Source organism: Fukomys damarensis, unplaced genomic scaffold, assembly GCF_012274545.1.
Source record: "Fukomys damarensis isolate Sample0158 unplaced genomic scaffold, DMR_v1.0_HiC HiC_scaffold_11, whole genome shotgun sequence".
Lineage (NCBI taxonomy): Eukaryota > Metazoa > Chordata > Mammalia > Rodentia > Bathyergidae > Fukomys > Fukomys damarensis.
In genome coordinates this window covers 18,177,368-18,193,510 of record NW_022900923.1, presented here as the reverse complement: position 1 = coordinate 18,193,510, position 16,143 = coordinate 18,177,368, and the positions used below count along the sequence as shown (strand labels likewise).

At 41.8% G+C, this 16,143-nt stretch overlaps 1 protein-coding gene across 1 annotated transcript in view; it reads right to left on the bottom strand.

Moving 5' to 3' along the window:
- The window catches only part of Tnn (tenascin N), a 65,185-nt gene that overhangs the window by 13,868 nt on the left and 35,174 nt on the right, over positions 1–16,143 (bottom strand). The window contains exons 13-19 of the mRNA XM_010630296.3: positions 13,875–14,138; positions 11,902–12,165; positions 10,068–10,331; positions 6,393–6,656; positions 4,216–4,346; positions 3,167–3,299; positions 2,578–2,729 (exon numbers count right to left, since the gene is read on the bottom strand). Of these exons, the coding sequence (XP_010628598.1) occupies positions 2,578–2,729; positions 3,167–3,299; positions 4,216–4,346; positions 6,393–6,656; positions 10,068–10,331; positions 11,902–12,165; positions 13,875–14,138 (1,472 nt within the window). The remainder of the gene's footprint in view (positions 1–2,577; positions 2,730–3,166; positions 3,300–4,215; positions 4,347–6,392; positions 6,657–10,067; positions 10,332–11,901; positions 12,166–13,874; positions 14,139–16,143) is intronic.

The window sequence follows — 16,143 nt, the reverse complement described above, 5'->3', positions numbered from 1 at the left end:
CAGCCTTTTTTTTTTTTTTTTTTTTTTTTTTTAAATAATACACAGCGTGGCCAGGCGAGCAGATTCTGGTGCTCTTCCCTCATTGCTTAGACCAAATCCATGCTTCTAGCTGTGTCCTTGGGCCAGTTGGTTAACCTTGAGAAGCTTTACTTTTTAAAATTAACAGATCAAGATGATAACTGCTCTCCTGGGCTTAAACTGAGGTTTCAGCAAGATCATTAATCATAATAAATCATGAAATACTTAGTCCAGAGTCCAGCACAAATAGGTAAGTTATTATTACATCTCAATAAATATAACTTTGCAATCGATTATATCAAATTCAAATGAGCCAGCCCATAGGGATCATTTTTACATTGTGATCAGGCAGCCTTCTCTCAGAATCTAGTTCATTCCCATCTTGAGTGAAAGCACTATAATAAACTTCTGTATTCGGGAGTAACAAAAGCTCTTTAGCAAATAAATCTCAAATGGGGAAAAAAATTCCTTGCATTTGGTCCTATACTCCAGAGTTGTCATTACATTCAAGAACTTAATGTTCTGAATGACTCAATCAGGAAGAAAAAATAAAAATTTCATTTAAAAGCCTGTGGAAAGAGCTTCTAAGGGCAATCTTTAAGACTTCCAAGATGGAAAACAAAGCTGGAAATATCTGAGACATTTAAGTGTTCCCTGATGTTCTTTCCAGCTTCCCACCAGCAGCCTCTTTTACCTCAGGGCAGAGCTTGTCTGGCCAGTTCACCAATCAGGATTCCTGCTGCCTGGTGTGGAGAATTTCCTTAAAAGGATTTTAAAAGTTCAAAAGAAGCAGGGTACTATACGTCGTCATTCAGTGACAAAAAATGCTCCCCCGCCAAAAAAAAGAAAAGAAAACTGCCAGTAAAATATGTGGTTTTGAAGTTTTCAAGACTCCATGTGATTTCTGGAACTTAGACGATCCTGTAGAGTCTCATGGATTATTTCTAGGAAGCTAGGTCACAAAACAAGATTTGGGGTGGGGTGGGGTGGGGAACTGGAGTTGGTTAATCGCAGAGTGGCTTATTTCTGGAATTGACTGTATGGAGCCAAGGTCATTTTCATGGGCAGGATAGAGAGTGCAGGCTCCTTAAGTGCAGAGATTTTAGTCTGATTCTTTCACTGCTAGATTTTAAATTCAGAAAACAGGACCCGATGCACAGTTGGAGCTCAATAAATATTAGTGCATTAATTCATGGACTTCCCAGGCAGACAGACCAACAGATCTCTTTCCTAAAGGCTATGCTAGACAAACATCTCTTTCCCTATGTAAGATTGGCTTTCAGAAAGGTCACACTAGACAGTACAAACATCCTGCCAATGGCCAATTACAGGCACAATGGCAGGAAATTGGGCTTCAGGCCTGAGGGGACTAAATGCTTAGAGCTACAATGGTGCTGATGAAAAGCAGCAGGTACAACCCTATGGGCCTGGTCAGCTGGACATTCCATTCTGTTCAGTTATTTTACAAATCAATCAGGAATTTCCCCGTCCAATCCAGTCACTGCCTTTCAGCTGTCAGATGCCAAACATCTCAATAAATGTGCAGATAATAACTCTTCTTCATTGCTGCTCATCAGATGGTATCATTTTGCCCATGGCTGCTCAAGTGTCTTTGGTTTCCCAGACTCCTGAGCGAAGGTGTAAATGGATACAGCTCTGAGTACCACGATACATACTTTCTCTCTCCCACAATGAGGTGAATGTACACAGCAGGTGAAGGCTGCATGCTGGTTTGGGGTATCGAGAGCTTCTATCCGTTTGGGCACAGAGAGAAGTGGGGTGTGGGAGATGGAAGGATGGGACTACAAACTGCAAAGGGAGCTCATCATATAATTGGATCATAACGCAATCAAAGAGATGCCATGTGGTTTAAGCAGACAATGACCCAAGCGAATAAAAGCACCAAAGAGAACAGGAGCCATTAGGACACTGCCCATGCTTCCCTTTTCCAGGTCCTAGTCTTTTAAATCAAAGCCCAAAAGGCCTTGTTTCTGTCCTGTTGGAACCAAGGCACAGTGCCTGGACAACAGGCTCCAATTCAGAGAACCAAGACCCCAAAGAGGCTGTGCATATTTGTCCTGGATGACACACTGGGAAAACCAATGAGTTAGGAGGCTGGAGGCCTAAAATCTAGACCTATCTTCGCCGTTCACTTGTATGAAGTAGACAAGGTGCTTTTCTCTGTTGGCCTCACTTTCTCTATCTGTAAAATAGGAATAAGAATCCTTTCTCATTTACTCTAAAGCTATGTTTTTCAAAGTGCTTGAAAGTAGATAAAATTTAGGTAATGGTTTGGGTAATAATTTAGGGTATTACTGATTACAAACCCACAAGCCTGCATAATTTTCAGCCCTGTTTAACCAAGCCTGTTCTATGACAGATGTTTAGTATTAGGCTCTAACCTTACACTCTCTCAAAACAGCTGCAAGTCACCAAAGATCCTCCCTCCTATGGCTAAAGAAGTAGACCCCCCCAAATGTTCCACGGGGCAGCTGTGACCAGCTCTGTGGGCAGAGAAACAAGTGCTCCATGGAACTCCCAGGGCTCTGCAGGACTCACAATCCAGCCGCCTCCGTCCGTGTCCATGTCGCAGTAAACCTTGAGGGGCCGGCTGACATCACCATTCAGGTAGATGGTGTAGAGGCCGCTGGCAGCGTCGCTGTTCTGCTGAACCTGACTGCAGTCCGAGGGGTGTGGAAAACGGGCATCAACTGGGAGCCAGATAGAAAGGCAGTATTGTTAGAAGAAAGTCAAGGAAGAAAAGAATTCTTTCACTAAGGCCTCTACTTTTTTAAGGCTATTTATTTTGCTTGGAAATTGTTTCATAACCCCCGTTATCTTTGTTCTTCCAAATCTTCTCTCACATCTTTTTTTCTCCCTCACTCTGGTCTCAAACTCTGCAAATGCAACAGTACCAAAGTCAAATTCATATCCCTTTTTTGCCCAAACCATTTCCCCCACAAAGCAATGCTCTGTTTCGCTTCCTTCTGTAGCCTCTCACTGTGAGTCGATTTCTTTTGAATCCATAACTCCATTTTCATTTCCCAGAGGAGAGACCCATAGGTCTATAAGCACTTGCTGCCCCTTGGCCTCGCCCCTGCTCAGCTGCTATTGCACTAGCAACTCCTATGGCAGGATTCTGCGTTACCTGTTGAGAGGGATGTGGACACACTCCTGCTCCGGTGATCACCCTTAAAAGCAACCAAGGAGGCAGGGTAGGTGATGCCCTGCTCAAGGCCTTGCAACTCGAACCTCTGTTCACCTCTTTCCCGTCGTACCTCCTAGGGATCAAGAGCATACCCTGGGGTTACCAATAGTTGCTCTCCAAGAGCCTGGAGGCAGCCCAGAAACCCCATGGGTCCCAGACACTTCTCTGGAGGGCTGTGCCATGGAGATTCAATCCCAGTAGGAGCACTGGTTGAAATGTCACACCACGTCCTGCCACTTAGGAAGCACAGGCTATTCTTTCCAGGGCATCCACCTTCAGATACATAATGTGCACTGACTATAGCCACCGCTAGAAGCAGTGAGGAGGCAATGCTGGGCTAAAGAAATGCTGAAAGAGGGCTTGAAACAGCCACTGATATCTGTGAGACACAGAAATAGTATTTCAATACATCCTTCTTAATCTGTCTTACTTCCTCATAAGTCAGACTGTCAGAAGCATTAAATGAAATCACAAATAAGTGAAAGTGCCCTTCCTTTTTTCCTCCCTCTTCCTTCTTCCTTACCAAGGGGAAAGAATGACAACCTTCCACCTGGGCAAGTTTTACATATTTGCTGCCTTCAGATTCATGGGGGAGGTATACTGTTAAAATAAGCACCTACCATGTATTAACCACAATCCTAAGAACTTGAGATACAACAATAAACAAAACAGACAAAAATTCCCTGCTCATGGAGCTTGTATTAGGGAAGACCAACCATAATAATATTTTTTAAAAGGGCAGATATGTGGCCAGCAAATATACAGTGGTCAGTAGGAGCAGACAGAAAGATCAGTCCTTAATGAGACCACATTATTCACAAACGACTCTGCTTAGCACCGTCCCCTTGCACATAGCAGGTGACCAATAAGGATCAACTGACTGATCAGCAGGTTACCATCTGGCCAGCAATCAAGCCTACTTGCCCACGGCAGTCGCTTCACAGAGAGGCTGCACAGAGAAGGCAACAAGAGAAAAGAAAGATCAGTACCTTCACGGTGCCATTGGGGAACTGGTAGGTCAGAATGTACCCATCAATCTGAGCAGAGGGGGGCATCCAGGTCAGTGCCCCACCAGAATGTGTTACACCGAATGGACGAAAGTTTTTGGGAGGATCGATTTCTATAAATAAAAAAATTAGGCAACTATTATTACTAAAATACAACCAGACAAGGTAATTCTTAAACTATTAATTTATACTTTCTTCATTCATATTCCCATTTCTCTTCTTCCCTCCAAACATTTAGTGAGTCTGTTCTTCCTTGCAATAGTGCTTTCCTGACCCTCCTGACCTTTATTTCCAAAAATAAAGATCCACTGAGGACTAGGACACTGCACAGGCTGACAGGGAGAGGCTGACCCACTTCCCAGCAGAATATCCCGGGAATTATTTGCTCTGTGCAGTCCAGACTCAAAGATGGGTTCTCCAAGAAGGTAGGGCTTCCAAAGTAACATGGGAAGATGAGACAACCCTGCTCAAGGGTCCTGCTCACAGACACCAGGGCTGACTCAGCAAACATCTGCCCGGAGAAATGACTAAATGCCTGGCACTGGGAAACTCTTGAGTCTTTACACAGCACTGAGGAAGGGCATGACTCTTAATGTCCTTAGATTTCTGATCATCAAACAGAATGGGGCTTATAATGGAAGTTAGCACAGAAATACAAAGTTGTGTTTTTTAAATATCCAAGTATGTGGCCTTAGATGCATATCTAGTGCAAACAAAAAGGCAGACAGGAGGGTATTTTTAACAAAGAAAGAAGGTGGGCAGAAAAAGCAGGGAGCTTTTCCTGTATGTATTTCTCCACTCAAACACTGAGTACACACGGCAGACCAGGAAAACTAAAGCTCAGCAAAAACAAGTCACCACTATAACTGGTCAGACAGCTCATTTTTTTAACTAAATAAGATATGAATGGAAATTTCCATTTTGAAGAAACATCATAGAAGGCAATTTTAATTTAGAAGCTCCCAAAAAGATGTCTCCAGGCTATTTTCTACCCAGCAGCATTTCAGCTGAGAACTGAATTGCAATATTTTAATAGAAATCAGACAGCTGTTGCTTTGAATTAGGTTGTTTTGACAAATCTTAAATTTCTATTATATCAGCTTGGTTTGATTTTCTAAAGCACAACATCTGGCATGGATCTTATTCTATCACACAGAAAAACCAGATTTTCTTTCAAAATGAATGCAAAATTGTAACTGTTTAAGTAGTTTTAAATTCATGTCTGCCATCTCTTTGACTGCCCAGCCATTCCCCTGGCCATGGACTTGAGATGTCTGTCTTGGTTACATTCACATTTCTATGGAGTAGAAATAAGGCAATTTCATTACTGTCTTTAAAATGGGGAAAGTGAAGCAAAGAACGATAAAGAAAGAAGAGATAATAAAAGGAACAAAGAAAAGGCAGCAAAAGAAAGGTAGGAGGATGGATGGAGGGAAACACTGGTTACTATTGATGTTGGAGAACTACACAGGGTACTGAGTATCTGGGGTGAGAAAATGAGATTTTTTTCACACATCTTTTTTTAGTTTGAAACTTTCTGCTATAACGTACTAAATTTTGAGATTTAAATGATGGATAATTTTAACCAACAAAATTATGATGAAATTTAAGGTACTCCTAAATGCAGCATCACCCGTTGGTGCACTTGGCCTTGGAGGGGATGAACAGATTCTTTGAAGGGCCCCACAGACCTTCCAGGGCCCTCTAAGCCTGATTCCATGATGTCAAGCCAAGGCTGGAGGCCACATCACACACCAAAATAGACACAGCCCAGGCATCTCCGACCACCCTCTAGAAGCCACACAGAGGAGAATGCTCCACCTTGGGCCCCACCCTGGAAGAGGGAAACAGAAATTCCCGCCTCCGTCTTCTCTCAACTAGACCCGAGGCCCAACCACATTCTGGGCTTGACATCTGGGCTAGGTGGATGCGGCTGAGGGAAGTCACCTTGTACACAACCACTGCACCAATGCCCTACACTGCCATCTTATCTGAACAGTTATGCCAAACCATCTCCTTGAAACGTAAGTAACAAACACCTTGAGAACTGTCTTCAGATGAGTCAACAACCCTTCCTGTTCCACTCCCTGGCCCAGTCACAGAAGAGGATTCACTCTTGAAGAGTGCGAAGGGTTCCCCTGGACTGCTCCCCACTGTACCTGTCAGGGCCTTGGTGTTGACCTTCTTGCTCTCCCGAGCCCCTTTCACAGCCCACACTTGAACCGTGTATGCCACACCAGGCTTCAGGCCCTTCAGGATGGTGCTGCTCTGCTCCTTTGCCACTGGAATCTCCTTTGTCTCTCCATCTGCAGACGTGTAGCGCACCATGTACTTGTCAATGGTGGCTCTCACTGGGTCCCAGGAAATGGTGGCTGTAGTTTCTGTCACCCGATTGGTCACCAGGTTTTTGGGGCTGTCAATTTCTTTTTTAAAACAGAGAAAAAAGGCTGAATTTAGAACCAAGGGAGCTCTTCACTCTGGTTATCAATAATCATGGTTTAAAGCAAAATCATAATTTAAAACAGGGGTAAGAGGCCCTCAGGTTCCATTTTCCAGGGAAGCAAGCACTGGATATTAAGACTGGAAGGAATCATATCTTCTCTCAGTTTACCAATACGGAAATTTTTTGCTCCTGTAGTTCTCCTCCAAATTACCATAAAAACCTTAGCAACAACTCTTGTTGAAACAATCTGTTGTAATCTCTATGGTATCTACTGGTAGTTGTTTTGTTTAAATGAATTTGAGAGCAAAGCAACAGCTTCTCTTCCACTTGACTTATAAAAGCACAGGAGAATGGAAGCCCAAATTCTTCTTGTTTTCTTGTGTTCAAACCAAGCCTAGAACCTTTATGTTCTGAATGTTGAGCCTCTCACCTTCTCAAGGACTTTGCACCTTTCCTTGTGCCCCCTCACTCCTGCACCATCAGTCTTTTCTACGCCATCAGTTCCAGACAAACCAATGTAAAATCCCGTCCCTCCCTACGTTGTTTCATTTCTCTACACCTCAGAACCGACAAACTCGAGAGAAGGGTCTGCACAGCTCAATCTCACTCACCTCCCGTTCACTCCTCAACTCAGTCAAGATTCTATACCACCCCTAACTCTGTTACTGTAGGTCACCAACGTTCTAGGTGGACATCTTTCTAGAGGACACCTGGCATGCATACTTCATTCAAATTTGAGTGGTATTTAGCAGAGTTAATGCACTATCTTCTTCTTGGAACATTCTCAACTCTCGATTTCCATGTCTACACACTACCCTGATTGCCTTCCTATTTCACTGTCTCCTCTGCCTTCTCCTCCTTAGCAACTTCCAAATAGCAGTGCACCCAAAGCTCCCTCTTCTCCTGTTTCTATTCATCTCTCCCCAGGCAATCTCCCCCATGTCTACAGTTTGAAATTTTAGATACTCATTATTCCAAAAGCGTTATCAGTTCTGAGCTCCAGGCTTGTATCTACTATTGCATCACAGTGTCCGGCCTGTATCAGACACTCATTAAGTGTCTGTGGAATTAATAAATAAATCAATTAACCAAGGAATCTAATAACTCCCTCAAACTTAAATATATAAGTGTCTTGACATCCCCCCAACAGCCTCCCTTCACAAAAAATGATTGCATAATCTTCCATGTTGTTCACATCATACTTGGTTCCCCATTTTCTTTGTACACATATCTCATGGGTCAACATTTATCCCTCTAAAGTACATTCCCAAGACATCTTCTTTTCTCTATCCCTACCACCATCACACTTGCTCAAGTCATCACCGTCTCTCAACAAGATTTTTATAATAGCTCCTTTACTAATTTTCCCACTTCTACTTTTGTCACTTTCATTCATTCTCCTCACTCTGACCTGAAAAAGAGTTTTAAATGACGACTGTACCGTGTCATGCTTCTAGTAAGTATAGCACACTTCCTCTTTTAGGCATGATGTGTTTCTATATGACCTAACCTTGGTCCTTCCTGCCTCATTTCAAGATACTTGCTCCCTCATCTTCTATGCTCCAATGATACCAGCCTTTTTGCAGTTCCTCAACTATTTCACATCTGTTACAGCTTAGGATGATCACATGTGCTCTTAGCTTTTCCCAGAAATAGTTAACTTCACCAGTATCCCTCCTTCCCTTCTTCTACAAGCACAGTCTAGCAGATCTATCAGCAATGCCACAAGTATCACATAATCTACACTGTCCAACAAGGTAGCCATTAGTCACATGTGGCTACTGACCATGTAAAATGTGGCTAATCCAACTGAAGAAATAATTTTTATTTTAATTATTTTAATTAATTAAAACTTAAAGAGTCATATTAGTTACATGCGGCTATTTAACCTCATATGACAGCGAAACAGAGTTGAACCTGGGCTCATGGCCAAATGACTGAAGATCTCATTTCCAACCCCTTTGTAATGAAGTCTGGCATTATGTCTTAGATCAGATGGTGAAGTGTGAGAAGAGAGGATGTGTGCGATATTCCAGTCATGCCCTGCCCGTTCCCATGTCCCTGCCCACTAGCTAGAATGCAGGTGGGTGTTACCATGCAAATGAAGACAACTCCCTAGGGATGAGTGAGCAAAAATTAAAAAAAGAAGGAGGCTGGGTCTCTTGTACAGGAGCTACCCTGTCAACTCTGGCTTATCCTCTACCATTCTACAGGGATTAATAAATTCCTTTCTTGTTTAAACAGCTCTCATTTGGGTGTCTCTTTCAATGTGCAACCTATTACTATTCATGCCGCTATTTAAGAGCCATCCTTACCTGTTATTCTCTATATCTGTACCACTGTTGTTATCTCTTTCATACAACTTATTAGAATTGTTATAAATTTGTTTTCTTGCATCTCTCCCACTCGACTCCAAGGGACTACAGAGCACATTTGTTTTGTTTACCACTGGATCCCCAGGCCTGGTACTTAGCAGATGTTTATTAAAAGTTAGCAGCATGATGAACACAGGGCTCCAGCTTCACGGGTTAATAGCTGAAACTTTATACCACACAGTATCTATTAAGTCAAGCCCACATAAAATAACCTACCACAAAACAGTTCTTTCATTTTGTAGTTTTAGGAATTTTATATGGGTTTCACATTTTTCAGTATAATTTTCTATTGCCAAGAGGCAAAAAGTTAAGAAAGAGTTTCAAAACATGAGTAGGGCCACTCAGAAGGTCTAGAACTATGCTTTGTTCTTTTGTTTTTTTAGGTAAAAGAAAGGTTGCTTTTTTTTTTTTAACAGTGAACTCTTAGCTATGATTTGAGTGTCTGACTCCAAAATCCATGATAAATTTAATTGCGGCCAGAACAGTAATCAGAAGTAGACTCTTTGTGAGATCCTGTGACATGAGGACTCTGGCCTCATGGATGCATTGATGCCATTATCATGAGAGGGGGCTACTTAACATGGGAGTAGATTTAACTGCAGTACCCTACTGCCCTGTCTCTCTGTGTCAGGCATCTTCACTGGCCCTTCTGCCATATTATGAGCAGCATGAAGGGCCTCACCAGAAGCCAGCACTGTGCCCTTGAACTTCTCAGCCTACAGAGCTGTGAGCTAGATAAACTTGTGCTATTTATCATTATATAATCTGTGGTATTCAGTTATAGAATAAAGTGGACTAAGACACTCTCCTAAAGCAGTCCACAGTCCCTAAGTTCACAGATCCCAAAAGCAGCTGTATCCTCATTCTGCAGCAATGGGTCAATCTGCATTAATTATTCCAGCTTACTCTTCTCTTCCCTGCTGGTACCTGATAAGGTAAGAAAAGCAAAACAAAACTTGACCTCCCAGAGATTTAGCATGATAGGTGTTGCATTCCCAAAGAACAATATCCATTACCTGTGGGGGCCTCAGTGTTGGCCTTCTTGCTCTCCCGCGTGCCCTTCTGGGCCCACACATGGACGGTGTAGTCAACCCCGGGCCTCAGGCCAGTCAGGACAGTGCTGGTCTTATCCTTCTTCACTGGAATCTCCCTGGTCTCTCCATCAGCAGAGGTGTAGCGCACCACATACCTGTCAATGTCGGCCTGCACAGGGTCCCAGGAGACAGTGGCAGTGTTCTCTGTCACCTGGTTGGTTACCAGGTTTTTGGGGCTGTCAATGTCTAAGAGGAAAAGTACTAATTAGTACGTGCTCTGGGCAGGCCCAGGGATGTAGAAACTGCTAGCCAGGTTGGCCAGGATGAGACCCTTCATGTTTTGTGGGTTTCCCGTTTCATATGCTCTTTTCTTCTTTTTCTTTTTTTTAGCTGTTCCATGGACATACATCTCCCCCAGATATATTTGTCCCAAGTATAAAGCACAACTGACCAGAATCTGAAGATCTGGGCTATTACCTCTACCAAAATTTTAACAAGACAAATCTCTTTATTTGTTTAAAAAGGTATATAGAGCCCCACTCTACACAAGGCATGCTTTAGAAAGGGTGCAGTGATTAAGGTTGAAGAAGACCTCTACTTACAGGGAGCTAACAATTTTCTATCTATTCTCATGGCAGTGAAGACCTCCCATTCCATAAATGAAAAAATTCTACAACAAATCCAAATATTAGCTCTGGGAAGAATAGGGTTGTATCCCATTACTGTCCGTGTTCCCAGAACACAGAAGAGGATGGGACATATGAAACATGTGTATTGTATATTGTTAAGTAAATCAGCCAAATTCAGAATCCTTTTTTTCCTTCTTTCTTTTTTTTTGGTACCAGGGATCGAACTTGGGACCTTGCACTTGTAAGGTAGGCGGTGGAACCACTGAGCCTGGCCCTAGAATCCTTTTTTAATAGTCTTCAGCATATATGGATTCACTTGCCATGCTGGTTTACTGATGTACAAAATATGGTTATACATCTCTTTCATATTAATAAGATGTTAATATAACACAAACATTATCCTTATCCTTAGAACTCTGGTCCACTTATACTTTGCCATTTTACAGAGAAGAGTAAATGTCATTCTTGCTGCTATTTGAGTGTTTTTGTCAATAACTACTTACCCCATACAGTCTAAGGAACATCCGGCCTCATTATTCCCTATACTAATACCACGTGGGTACCATCCATGGAGCCTATCATTATTTGTAGTCACAAATAAGTTTTGTAAATTATGATTAATTCATACTAAAGCAAATCACACACATCTACTTTCTACAGAGGTCAAATCTATATTTTAAAATCAAATCACTAATACACCATTACCAATATTTTTCAGCTTCTGTTCCCACTCACAAACTCACTAAGAGACCATCAATATTGTCTCCAGCAAAGCATCCAAACACTTAAAAGAGGTTTTGATAAATACAACTATCCAAAAGGAGTTTAGAATGTATGAGGATCTGATGATGTACTAAGGAACTCAGACATAAGGGACGTGAGGAGTGGTGCGTGTAGTTGATAATGAAGGAATACCGCCAGGTGTGGTGGCACACACCTGTAATCCCAGCACTCGGGAGGCTGAGGCAGGAGGATCACTGTGAGTTTGAGACCAGCCTGAGCTACGTAGTGAGCTCCAGGTCAGTCTCAACTACATAGTGAGACCCTGTCTCAAAAAAAGAAGGAATACCATCATGCTGGTACATATGCCATAGATGTCTGCCTACATCACAGGAGGAAAACAGAATCTGACCTCCCTTAGGCTCAGCCTGACAGGTGTTACATTCCCAAAGAACAGTATCCATTACCTGTGGGGGCCTTGGTGTTGGCCTTTTTGCTCTCTTGCGCCCCCTTCTGGGCCCACACATCCACCTTGTACTCCATACCCGGCCTCAGGCCTGTCAGGACAGTGCTTCTCTGCTCCTTCCCCAGCAGGAATTCCTTGGTCTCTCCATCAGCAGAGGTGTAGCGCACCACGTACCTATCAATGTCGGCCTCCACTGGGTCCCAGGAGACAGTGGCAGTGTTCTCTGTCACCTGGTTAGTCACCAGGTTTTTGGGGCTGTCAATGTCTAAAAGAAAACATACTGATAAATATAAACCCCCACGAGGTACCAAATAGTGAAACCATTAAACTTGAACAAAGATAGTTTTTACATCTCATATGTTAGTTCTCATTTATTTCATGGACATGGACCTTTTCTCCATAGTGGATTCCTGAATCTTCCAAGAGGGAGCACAGACAGGACCACATCCTAGGTGAGCATCACACCCACAGTCAGAGAGGCTGAGTCCTAGGCTCAGGCCAAGAGGCAGATCTTGGGAACAAGAAGCCCCCCGGTTTGTAGTAAGCAGACCAGTTATCTTATCCCAGATCTGCTATTTGCTAGCTGTGACCTTAAAGAACTCAGCTGCCTCTGACTATACCTTAGTTTTCCCAACTGCGAATGTGGGCCTTAGACTTAGGTAATATTAAGGTGTCATAATATTCCATGAATGTTTCATGGATCCAACATCATGAATCATCGGCTAACTGTGTGACTTGTAGAAATCATGCACCTTACTGTATCAGAAGATTCTCAACTGCAAAGTGGGGTCACTTATTCCTGCTCTACTGATTCAACAAGTTTATCTAGGAGCCAAGTAAGTAAAGAGAATAATCCTCACTCGTGGCTGGTAGGCATGTAAAATGGTATAACAAGAAGGAAAACATTCTGGCATTTCCTCAAAGATTAAAGATTGAGGGCCGAGTATGCAGCTCAGCAGCGCTGTGCTTGCCTAACAAGCAAGCACAAGGTCCTGAGTTTGATTCCTGATATCAGGAAAAAAAATAATCGAAACACCACATGATCTAGCAATTCCACTCATAAGCAAATATGTCCACACACAAACTGGTATAAAAATGTTCACAGCATAATTTCTAACAATAGCAAAACAATGGAAACAACTCAACTGTCCAACACTGAATTGATGTATAAAATATGGTATATCCATACAGTGGAATATTAATTTACAATAAAATTAAGTACTGATATGTTACAACATGTATTGAACCTGGAAAATATTACACTTCTTGAAAGAAGGCAGTCATAAAGATGATACATTTTATAAATCTCTATATATTAAATTATCGAGAACAGGAAAATCTATAGAGACAGATAGTGGCTGTTATCTAAAGCTGGAGGGAGCAGGGATGAGGTATTCAACTGCTATTGAACAGGATGTTTCTTATGGTGATAAAATGTGCTGAAATTGAGAGTAGTAATAAGTGGACACTGCTGTGATTATACTAAAGCAGCTGATATAAACTTTAAAAGGGTGGATTATTGAGATATATGTAGAGCATACAGATAAGCCTGTCCCTAACAAAGGAGGAAAGAAAAATGAAAAACTTAAAACTATGAACTGTTACTATATATCTCTGCAACCATAGGATCCTCAGAGTGAAATACACTAAGAAAACAACAACGCTTTTGTTCCAAACAGGTTACAGTAAAAGACGTTTTCCTAAAGTACATCATAGTTTGCAGACCCCAACATGAATATGGTTCTTTTGCACCACTTCCATTTAAAGGTAAATACTTTGAGACTGACCACAAAGGAAATACAAATTTGGAGAGACACTGGGTGAATGTGGATAATCACCATTAATCAGAGGAGACTAAAGAATGAGGCTGACATACTTATTTCACATTGAAGGCATCGAGAGATGGTGTAGTAACACGCTTTATGGCAGGCTCAGCCTGAGAGGCGTTACATACAAAAAAGCAACATCCATTACCTGTGGGGGCCTTGGTGCTGGCCTTCCTGCTATCCTGGGTGCCCTTCTGGGCCCACACATCCACCTTGTACTCCACACCTGGCCTCAGGCCTGTCAGGATGGTGCTTCTCTCCTCTTTCTTCACGGGAATCTCTCTCGTCTCTCCATCAGCAGAGGTGTAGCGCACCACATACCTATCAATGTCGGCCTCCACTGGGTCCCAGGAGACAGTGGCAGTGTTTTCTGTCACCTGGTCAGTCACCAGGTTTTTGGGGCTGTCAATGTCTAAAAGGAAAAGTGCTGATCAATACAAACCATCAACAGACACCAAAGAGTAAGATCATTTTGCTTGAGTTGACACGTTTTCCTGTTCTTGTAGTTTTCTCATCTCAAATTTTGTTTTTTGTTTTTTGTTTTTGTTTTGTTTTGTTTGTAGTTTCATGGAAATAGACCTTGTCTCTCCAGCTGGGCTCTTGGAATTTTAAGGAGCCAGCCCAGGGCTACATTCTGAATGAGCATCCACAGCGAGAGGAACTGAGTTCTAGGCCCAAGCAAGAGGCAGAGCTGAGAGGCAGGAACCTCCCTGGACTACAGCCAGCAGACTGTAGACCTTGTCCTAACTCTGCCATCAGCCAGCTGTGGCTGGGGACAACTTGTGCCTCTGACTGCACCTCAGCTGCCCCATCCGTGAATGTGGGCCTTGGATGAAACAGATGTTAAAGTCCCATAAGATTCCATGAATACTTCATGACTCAACCCCAAGAATCATCACCTAGATCGGTAACTTGTAGAAATTATACACTTAATTATCTTTGAAGATTCTCTACTGCAAAATGGGGACACTGATTCCTGATCTACTGATTCAACAAAAATTTTTTTTTTTGGTTTGGTTTGGTTTTTGTTTTTTGAGACAGGGTCTCACTATGTAGTTGAGACTGACCTGGAACTCACTATGTAGCCCAGGCTGGTCTCGAACTCGCAGCAATCCTCCTGCCTCAGCCTCCCAAGTGCTGGGATTACAGGTGTGCACCACCATGCCCGGAAGATTCAACAAATTTATCAGAAGATCAAGCAATGGAAGAAAACAACCCTAATTCGTTGCTGGTAGGCATGTAAAATGGTATTACCACAATGGATACATCCTGGCAATCCCTCCAAAATTAAAAGTTAATTAAGAAATGAACCAATAACTCTACTTTTAGTTATATATCTTGGAGAAATGAAAATGTGTATGCATCCAAAAACTTGTACATATTAGGGGTGAGAGTACAGCTTGGCAGAACACGTGTTTGGCATGTGCCAGGTGCTGAGTTCCACCCTCCATACAGCAAAGCAAAACAAAACTCACAAATGCCCAGCATCATCATTCACAACAGCTAATAAATAAATAGTGCAACAACTGATAAACTGACAAAGAAAATACGGTAGAGCCATACAATGGAATATTCATATATAATAAAATTAAGTATTGCTATCAGCTTCAACATGGATGACCTGGAAAATATTATATACTTTGTGAAAGAAGCCAGTTACAAAGGCATCTATAAATCACTGTGTATTACTCTAGAATGTTCTCTTTCCAGATGATGATTAAGAGGCTAATAGAAAAAATGATCCCAGGTACCACAACAGCAACAGAACTCTGCTGTTGTCTGGATATTATTCTTTTCTTTGGTTTTTTTTTTGTTTTTTGTTTTTTAATGGAATGTGCTGAATATCTATAATTTTGTTCAGATGACTGTAGAACCTGGAAAAGCTGTTGCTGCTATCGATGAATAACATACTATTATTAGTCTTTTTATATATATATATAAATTGAATTTTGGGAAATATTAACGGTGCTGCCAACTTTGGAAAAAGTCATCCCAATTTACTGTGTTGAGTTGGCATTGTACAGAAATGGACAACCATATTGGTCTAGAAATGTTAATTTATTTTATTTTATTTTTTTTCCATGTGTACAGAGGTAACACATCGTACTAAATATGTAAGGTCATATCTATGTGGGTTTGATTACAGAAACTAATAAAGTATTCTCTAAATAGTGAAAAAAGAGTAAGTTAAGACTATAAGAGCGAGAAGCAATTTAAATATGTTCAGGGACCATTTTCATCTCCAGAATTAAGGATTATTTTGATGTTACATCATTGCCTTTTCTCTTTTACTTTCCTTTTTAGTTTTATTTTAGGATTCCCTATTTTTAATGTTCATACAGAGATTTCTTTAACTGAAATACCGAATAGTTTCTTTGGTGTGAAAAACTATAATAGTACACAGGATCCTAATGAGA